General features: G+C 34.8%; 1 protein-coding gene across 2 annotated transcripts in view; it reads right to left on the bottom strand.

Moving 5' to 3' along the window:
- LOC145241285 (tRNA wybutosine-synthesizing protein 5-like) overlaps positions 1–8,135 on the bottom strand; it is a 45,773-nt gene extending 37,638 nt beyond the window's left edge. The window contains exons 1-3 of one of the 2 annotated variants that reach the window (XM_080104028.1): positions 7,695–8,135; positions 7,368–7,559; positions 4,666–4,820 (exon numbers count right to left, since the gene is read on the bottom strand). In XM_080104028.1, coding sequence (XP_079960154.1) covers positions 4,666–4,820; positions 7,368–7,484 — 272 coding nt within the window. In that variant the 5' untranslated portion in view covers positions 7,485–7,559; positions 7,695–8,135. The other variant, XM_080104029.1, reaches the window with a different exon arrangement.
- Between the last annotated feature and the right edge of the window lie 2,093 nt (positions 8,136–10,228).

The following is a 10,228-nucleotide window of genomic DNA, read 5'->3' as shown; positions in this document are numbered from 1 at the left end:
GGTGAAAGTATATTTGAATGGTGAAAGTATATTTGAATGGTGAAAATGTATTTGAATGATGAAAATGTATTTGAATGGTGAAAGTATATTTGAAGGGTGAAAGTATATTTGAATGGTGAAAGTATATTTGAATGGTGAAAATGTATTTGAATGGTGAAAGTATATTTGAATGGTGAAAATATATTTGAATGGTGAAAGTGTATTTGAATGGTGAAAGTATATTTGAATGGTGAAAATGTATTTGAATGGTGAAAGTATATTTGAATGGTGAAAGTATATTTTAATGGTGAAAGTATATTTGAATGGTGAAAGTATATTTGAATGGTGAAAATGTATTTGAATGGTGAAAGTATATTTGAATGGTGAAAGTATATTTGAATGGTGAAAGTGTATTTGAATGGTGAAAGTATATTTGAATGGTGAAAGTATATTTGAATGGTGAAAATGTATTTGAATGGTGAAAGTATATTTGAATGGTGAAAGTGTATTTGAATGGTGAAAATGTATTTGAATGGTGAAAGTATATTTGAATGGTGAAAGTATATTTGAATGGTGAAAGTATATTTGAATGGTGAAAGTATATTTGAATGGTGAAAATGTATTTGAATGGTGAAAGTATATTTGAATGGTGAAAGTGTATTTGAATGGTGAAAGTATATTTGAATGGTGAAAGTATATTTGAATGGTGAAAGTGTATTTGAATGATGAAAGTATATTTGAATGGTGAAAGTATATTTGAATGGTGAAAATGTATTTGAATGGTGAAAGTATATTTGAATGGTTAAAGTGTATTTGAATGGTGAAAATGTATTTGAATGATGAAAGTATATTTGAATGGTGAAAGTGTATTTGAATGGTGAAAATGTATTTGAATGGTAAAAGTATATTTGAATGGTGAAAGTATATTTGAATGGTGAAAGTATATTTGAATGGTGAAAGTATATTTGAATGGTGAAAGTGTATTTGAACGGTGAAAGTATATTTGAATGGTGAAAGTATATTTTAATGGTGAAAGTATATTTGAATGGTGAAAGTATATTTGAATGGTGAAAATGTATTTGAATGGTGAAAGTATATTTGAATGGTGAAAATGTATTTGAATGGTGAAAGTATATTTGAATGGTGAAAGTGTATTTGAATGGTGAAAGTATATTTGAATGGTGAAAGTATATTTGAATGGTGAAAGTATATTTGAATGGTGAAAATGTATTTGAATGGTGAAAGTATATTTGAATGGTGAAAATATATTTGAATGGTGAAAGTGTATTTGAATGGTGAAAGTATATTTGAATGGTGAAAATGTATTTGAATGGTGAAAGTATATTTGAATGGTGAAAGTATATTTGAATGGTGAAAGTATATTTGAATGGTGAAAGTATATTTGAATGGTGAAAATGTATTTGAATGGTGAAAGTATATTTGAATAATGAAAATATATTTGAATGGTGAAAGTGTATTTGAATGGTGAAAGTATATTTGAATGGTGAAAATGTATTTGAATGGTGAAAGTATATTTGAATGGTGAAAGTATATTTGAATGGTGAAAGTATATTTGAATGGTGAAAGTATATTTGAATGGTGAAAATATATTTGAATGGTGAAAGTATATTTGAATGGTGAAAGTATATTTGAATGGTGAAAGTATATTTGAATGGTGAAAATATATTTGAATGGTGAAAGTGTATTTGAATGGTGAAAGTATATTTGAATGGTGAAAATGTATTTGAATGGTGAAAGTATATTTGAATGGTGAAAGTATATTTGAATGGTGAAAGTATATTTGAATGGTGAAAGTATATTTGAATGGTGAAAGTATATTTGAATGGTGAAAGTATATTTGAATGGTGAAAGTATATTTGAATGGTGAAAATGTATTTGAATGGTGAAAGTATATTTGAATGGTGAAAGTATATTTGAATGGTGAAAGTATATTTGAATGGTGAAAGTATATTTGAATGGTGAAAGTATATTTGAATGGTGAAAGTATATTTGAATGGTGAAAATGTATTTGAATGGTGAAAGTATATTTGAATGGTGAAAGTATATTTGAATGGTGAAAGTATATTTGAATGGTGAAAGTATATTTGAATGGTGAAAGTATATTTGAATGGTGAAAATGTATTTGAATGGTGAAAGTATATTTGAATGGTGAAAGTATATTTGAATGGTGAAAGTATATTTGAATGGTGAAAGTATATTTGAATGGTGAAAGTATATTTGAATGATGAAAGTATATTTGAATGGTGAAAGTATATTTGAATGGTGAAAATGTATTTGAATGGTGAAAGTATATTTGAATGGTGAAAGTATATTTGAATGGTGAAAGTATATTTGAATGGTGAAAGTATATTTGAATGGTGAAAATGTATTTGAATGGTGAAAGTATATTTGAATGGTGAAAGTATATTTGAATGGTGAAAGTATATTTGAATGGTGAAAGTATATTTGAATGGTGAAAGTGTATTTGAATGGTGAAAGTATATTTGAATGGTGAAAATGTATTTGAATGATGAAAATGTATTTGAATGGTGAAAGTATATTTGAATGGTGAAAATATATTTGAATGGTGAAAGTGTATTTGAATGGTGAAAGTATATTTGAATGGTGAAAATGTATTTGAATGGTGAAAGTATATTTGAATGGTGAAAGTATATTTGAATGGTGAAAGTATATTTGAATGGTGAAAGTATATTTGAATGGTGAAAGTATATTTGAATGGTGAAAGTATATTTGAATGGTGAAAGTATATTTGAACGGTGAAAGTGTATTTGAACGGTGAAAGTATATTTGAATGGTGAAAATGTATTTGAATGGTGAAAGTATATTTGAATGGTGAAAGTATATTTGAATGGTGAAAGTATATTTGAATGGTGAAAGTATATTTGAATGGTGAAAGTATATTTGAATGGTGAAAGTATATTTGAATGGTGAAAATGTATTTGAATGGTGAAAGTATATTTGAATGGTGAAAGTATATTTGAATGGTGAAAGTATATTTGAATGGTGAAAGTATATTTGAATGGTGAAAGTATATTTGAATGGTGAAAGTATATTTGAATGGTGAAAGTGTATTTGAATGGTGAAAGTATATTTGAATGGTGAAAATGTATTTGAATGATGAAAATGTATTTGAATGGTGAAAGTATATTTGAATGGTGAAAGTATATTTGAATGGTGAAAGTGTATTTGAATGGTGAAAGTATATTTGAATGGTGAAAATGTATTTGAATGGTGAAAGTATATTTGAATGGTGAAAGTATATTTGAATGGTGAAAATGTATTTGAATGGTGAAAGTATATTTGAATGGTGAAAGTATATTTGAATGGTGAAAATGTATTTGAATGGTGAAAGTATATTTGAATGGTGAAAGTATATTTGAATGGTGAAAGTGTATTTGAATGGTGAAAGTATATTTGAATGGTGAAAGTATATTTGAATGGTGAAAATGTATTTGAATGGTGAAAGTATATTTGAATGGTGAAAGTATATTTGAATGGTGAAAATGTATTTGAATGGTGAAAATGTATTTGAATGGTGAAACTATATTTGAATGGTGAAAGTGTACTTGAATGGTGAAAGTATATTTGAATGGTGAAAGTGTATTTGAATGGTGAAAGTATATTTGAATGGTGAAAGTGTATTTGAATGGTGAAAATGTATTTGAATGGTGAAACTATATTTGAATGGTGAAAGTGTACTTGAATGGTGAAAGTATATTTGAATGGTGAAAGTGTATTTGAATGGTGAAAATGTATTTGAATGGTGAAAGTATATTTGAATGGTGAAAGTATATTTGAATGGTTAAAGTGTATTTGAACGGTGAAAGTATATTTGAATGGTGAAAGTATATTTGAATGGTGAAACTATATTTGAATGGTGAAACTATATTTGAATGGTGAAAGTATATTTGAATGGTGAAAGTATATTTGAATGGTGAAAGTATATTTGAATGGTGAAAGTATATTTGAATGGTGAAAGTATATTTGAATGGTGAAAATGTATTTGAATGGTGAAAGTGTATTTGAATGGTGAAGCAATTTAAGATTGTTGAGAAGTTTTGTTACCTTAGTGATACCATTGGACTACAGGACGGAGTATGTACTGCCAGTTTTGTTTTTTACTTTGGGGTCACCGCTTATCAAGGCCTGAAAGACACTCATAGATAAGTGTTAATGAGTGTAAGGTGGTAGTGAAGTAATCCTTAATGATGTAAATTGGATGGAATTTGTTTATTTATGAAGATGGCCTAACAGGAACTTGTTTATATTAGATTTGAAGGCTACCACGTTGTATTCAGTTGGGATGCATACCAGCAGAACAGTGTTCCAAAGGAGGGCAATTCTGGGAAAGAAGCTGTGTTCATGGAATCTGCATCTACATTTAGGCACAGATAGAGAGTGGGGAAAATCATATATAGTGGTTTTAGCTAGTTGAGTGTTTTTTGTGAAAGTTTGGCAAGCGGGGACCATAGATTGGAATTCAGACGAGCATTGACCATGAAAATTTCTCCTTTTCTTTTAAAAAGAAATTGAAGTTTCTAAACTCATAAGAAAATAATATTTGTTATAAACATTTTTTTCACTGATTGAAATAATTCAATCCAGACTCAATGAGTGACCCAACAGGTCTTTTTTTTTTTTTTTTTTTTTAAATATATTACTTACCTATATAGAAAATTTTTGTTTATAAAATCCATTTGTGGAGTAGAAGAAACATGAACATTTACTGGTTTGTCCTCAGCATTGGCAATAAGATATTCTGGAGTCCATTTACCAACGCATTCTCCAATATCAAAACCTCGTAATACAACGGGTTTCCTCTGTAAAAAAAATTTTTTAAATAGTTCAGGACATTTTTTTTTTTAATATTTCTCTTCAATCTATCAAGACATCATTAAACTAAACAAATACTAAGGTCTTATATACAGGGTGAAATGATAAAAGTGTCGCCCTAAAGAAACCAACACTACAGCTTTATTTTAAAACTTATTAAAAAAATCAATTCAGGTAAGTTGATTATGTTGTAGAGATGACATCTATTCAATGTAAGCGCCTTTTGGAATATCTGAGTTAGCAGATGAATGTTTGGCATCCAGTAGGTGATTAAAATCCAAAAATTGGAAGAGAAGCTGCATATACCTTTAATATGTTTCCATTACGCCATTTTGAATTCAAATCTTTGGATTTTAATCATGTTAAATCACACTTTATTTCCTTTTGACAGATTGATTGCTACTATCTTTTTTGATGAGTTAAGGGCATAATAGATTCACTGATTGATATCATAATTAAGTGATTGATTTTGTGCTATGAAACAGATACTGTCAAGAATTGTAAATGTCAACTAAATTAAAGGAATAAATTATAAGATGGTCAACATCATGAATTTTGGAATATAGATTTTTGTCATTTATTCACTATATATATATATATATATATATAGGAGAACAATAGGAATGGAAAATAAAGTCACAAAAACTATATATTGGTAAATATAGAATGGTTCATTTATTCAATAAAGGTATACAAATATTTAGTTGGAGGATAAAGGGGACTCTTTATGCCAAGGCATTTCAAAGCCTAATGCTTCTCATCAGAAGAGTAGAGAAGATGCTAGGTAACATAATGGGGATGCGACGTCTAGCGAGGGATCCATCAGGAATGAAATAAATTAATAAAATTATTGATGATGTTGAGGGGAGTTATATCGAATTCTAAGATAAAGGAGGAGCGTATTATATAGAGTGCAATGGAAAAAGGTGTATAGGGTCTCTATCATAGTCTTAAATGTATGTAGTTTTATGTTTTAAGGCTTAGGGGGAGGTATAGTGTGGATGGGTAATAATTCTATTTTATCAGTGTGTAAGATGCCTATTATCTATGCAGGGGCATTTTATTGACAGATACAACATCACTTTGAGACGGTGTATAATTTCAAGAGGAATATTACGATGATAACTTAAGGCAAAAGAGTGTATTCTAAACAGGATTGAACAAAAGTGATTACATGGGGCGTCGTGCATCAGGGTTTTAATTTAGTGAGGCGAGGTCCGGAGGTGAGTTAAAGGAGCAAGTTATGGGGTGGGTAGTTGTAAGGCTATAATAATAAATTTCAGAGTACAAATATATATTAGATAATATGTAATAATAATCCTAGGGTTGCCCTGTTATTAGATGTATAGGGAGGGGGTTGGGGTATAAGGCAGAGGTATAAGGAAAGGGTAGCAGAGTTTATGGAGGTGGTTAAAAAGATCAAAAAAAAGATTAGGATGTGGACGATTGGTGTGGTGGGATAATAGAGGGAAAATATACTAATAATAATAATAATAATAATAATAATAGCAAAAAGGTAAATAAAATCGGCCCACCTATTTTGTCGCGATTACTAACTAGACTCTGACCTTCATTCGAGTTGGTTACCAATTTCTTGCTTGAACAACTGGCACACTGAATTCCATCGTTTCACCCCTCCACATTGAGTTCTGGTAAGTAAAAGATTGCTATAATATATATATAAATATTTGAATTGGGTCTGTCTCTCTTCCCTCGTGAAGTTAGTTTTCTAGCGTGGTAGAGGGAGCTCATCTTCTTAGCAGCAACCTTGGCAATGCCTTCTATATACTTGTTCCAATTCATGTTACCTGTGAATGCTGGGTCTAGTAGTTTAAATGAGGAACTCTCAGCTAGCATGTTATTATTTGTGCCAATCATGGGTTGGAAAGGTTCTTTATGATGTTTGAAGAAAAGGAGCTTGTCTTAGTAACATTAAATGTTGCCATCTATTTATGTCTAATTCCACTACAGACTGAAGATCATTTTCTAAAGTTAACGCAGCTACTCCTCTCATATGCAAATTAATGCCTTTATATTTTTGGTAAATGTTTACTTTACTGCGACAACTAAACACTAACCTTTAAAATGACGACTTTTGTAGGTTTTCGGGTCTGATTTATTTATATATCGATTATATTTTTTAGCTGCACTTTTTTGTACTTGTGCCGTTTATGAATCATGCTGAAATAACGTTATTATTTAGAAAGCCATTCTTAACATGAGCAAGGAAGGGCGTTTTGTAACTCTTCTGCACTTTCACCTAACAATTTAATAAACAAAAGATATCGTAAAAATTTAATTTAACTTTAAAAGCCTATCTACAAAATAGCACGACCCGTAAACTGCACAAGCATCTTAAGACATTATATTCCATATTCAATCCTGGACAACATCGCGTCTCCCTGCTAGTAAATAAAAACTAAGTTCCAAACAAAAATCATATCGCACGCTTGCTTCTCTCGCACTGTAAACAGTTTACTAATTACGCAAGCATTTGACAAATAGACACATGTCAGGAAAGTTATTTTTCTTACCTTGAGATAAATATTCTCTCGGAATAATTCAGCAGAAACATCTTTTAAAATTGGAACTTGTTTGATTTTCGTTGATAAATGACATTGTGTAGAACTTTTGCTGTTGACGGCAGCCATGTTTATGTGTGAGAGGGAGATTCGTTATACAAGCATAAATTAATTCTTTAATATTTATTAAAACAACATCGAAACCTGAAAATATTGGAAAATAGTAAAATACTTTATTTTATAAGCAAAAATATGAATTAATCGAGCAAATAAGAGTAGTTTAACGTTGTCATTGTTTGTTTGTTTGTTTTTTTTAATTATTACACACAATGATTTTACCTTTTCGGTGATTTCAACGATTTTGTCCCTTGTAAATTAATGACCTCATTTTCGATGCTTCCGTGTTTTAACTGCAATTCATATAATTCGCCTAAAGTGGCTTAGAATAGTTGAAATGATTGTTAGCAAACGAATATTTTGTAATCAGAGTTTTTTTTTCTGTCTGTTTCGATTTACTCAAAACCGCACACACCTCGTCTTCTCATGTATCGTTCTCTTCTTCCTCTTCTACTTCTTGCTCTTTTTCTTCTTTTTTCTTCTCAGTCGTCAGAAGCGTCGTCTTTGTCTTGACTACGTTTTTCCTTCCCCCTTCTTGCTCACAGTGACCCGTTTTTATGCTAAGCTGAACTCTCGTGTGTGCGAGAGAACACGAGATTTTGCGTGATTACTTGGCAATATTAACCGGCCGCCGCCATCTTGCCATTTTTCTTTGGACGTGCCCGCTTTGCAGAGTGCACACCTCGAGCGTTTGTCAGGTAAGCCCGTCTGTTCGCAATTTATTACACACTCCCCCCTGATCTCATTATCACAGAAAGAGCAGGGAGGCGGTGGCCTTTTTCTTCGAGTGCTTCTTCGGAGAGGGGGATTCGGGGCTTCATCATCGTCTGCGCTGTCTTCCGTGACACGAAGGTCGGCGAACCTAAAGCTGAGCATCGCAGTATCACTGTCCGGGTCTTCATCATCAGCAGGAGAGTCAGTACTTTGACGGCTACCACTCTCAGTGTCGCTGTGCGTTGAAGCCGTCATGAACCAGAATGATGGGTCGCTGGTCACGGATTCAATTTCACTATCTTCGTCAAGCGGCAGCTGCGTTTTGAATACTGATCTTAAGTCTTTAATATGACGAGGTACTCCATCAACTCGCACCGCCTGCGGGCTGATCACTTCAGCGACATGACCGGTTCCGTAGCGAGTCGTGCACTGGCCTCTGGGTTTTTTAACCCAGACGACATCTCCTTCTTTTATGTTCTTTTGTGGTGGCTCCGGTTCAGGTAGTGAGCTGCTCTCCAAACCTCTCACCCTGACACGGTATGTATGTAGCGCGTTGGCTGGCGCAGTGGAGGGTGAAACATCGTCCTTAGGGGTGACGTTGTACCAATAGACTGCTTCAGGTACCGTACACCCCTTCCGCGCTGCGATTGTCTTAACAGTTCTGTGATTGCGCTCAATAATCCCGTTTCCACTGGGAACATGGGCACACCGAAAACGCAGATGGACACCCCAGCCATCTGCAAACTGTTTAAACGGCTCACTAACAAAAGCGGGGCCATTGTCGGTGAGTATCTCAGAAGGAGGGCCACGCTCGAGGAACACACCTTCCAACTCATGGACAATGGCAGCCGCGTCCTGCCGGCGAAGGGGCCGCCACAATGAAAACCTAGATGGTCCACAGTCGATAAGCGTCAAAAAATGCCTCCCGTTGTAGTGCGTTATGTCCATCGCAATTCTATCCCAATTACGCTTCACACTGAGTATTCCCTTCTTCCACCGGACAGGTGCTGGGTCGATCGATCAACAGGTGTTGCAGCTTCCCACAACAGATTTCACAGCCCTCCAAGACACAGAGGGGTCAACCAATCTGGTGAAGTAAAGCGTTCGGTTTACACCGGGGTGCCCGCTTTGGCAATGGACATCATTAATATGCTCCGGGCTGAGTCTATGTCCCACTGCAGCGCAATTTACAGGGGCTGACTCGTTCACTTCTTTTGGCAGGTCTAGCCAACGGCGTGGCACTCTGGTCAGACGATCCGCCTGATTCAAACAGGACTGCACCAGTGTCACATCTATGACCAAGTCGTATTCCTTAGTAGTTTCGGTTAGGGTAGCAAGCCGCCTCCGGATCAACATTTCGGCCGACGCCTTCGTTGTCAGACGTGCTTTTCCGTTCAAGGCATTGGTCATCCACCGATGCACATACGTGGAATCCGTGATGATGTGAAGGATTCTAGCCTGCCACTGAAGCGCTAGATTGACTCCTTTCAGTGTAGCATCGATCTCAGCTAGGTTTATATGCTTGGCGTCATTCTCCGGCCGAAGCCAGCAGGCATCTTCTATTATCCTTCCGTTGACCGCCAGAGCAACGCCAAGGGCAAGTGAGCTGGCGTCTACCCAAACTGTAAATTCACTCCCATCGACGCACCAGCTCCCCCGTACAGGGTCATCATTGGTCACTCTGGCCACAACTTCCACCAGCATGCTTCGCAGGGCAGGATCATGCATCTCATCGTCCCATCCAGTTGACATAGAAGTTGCCCATCGCTTTATGGCCGCTACAGCAACTCAGAGCCACCCACACACAGGGAAGTGACCCACCAATTTTCCGCAAATGGAAAACGTGCTCCGACGTGTGATGGTAGATGGGATTTCCGGGATTTCACCACTCCTTCCCCATTGAAGGCCATCTGCACTTCCGCTCACCTGCAGTCCGAGCACTTTCGCCCCGTCCTGTAGCCGCTCTGGCTCCTTGCACGTCTTTGACCGCCTGGGCAGACAGGAGGCTCTCATTGACAAAAATGTTGTCTATATACGACGAT

This window comes from Euprymna scolopes, chromosome 20, assembly GCF_053919585.1.
Source record: "Euprymna scolopes isolate OS-2025 chromosome 20, ASM5391958v1, whole genome shotgun sequence".
In the NCBI taxonomy this organism is placed as follows: Eukaryota; Metazoa; Mollusca; class Cephalopoda; order Sepiida; family Sepiolidae; genus Euprymna; species Euprymna scolopes.
Note: the sequence above shows the minus strand (reverse complement) of the source record. Positions and strands in the feature narration are given on the sequence as shown.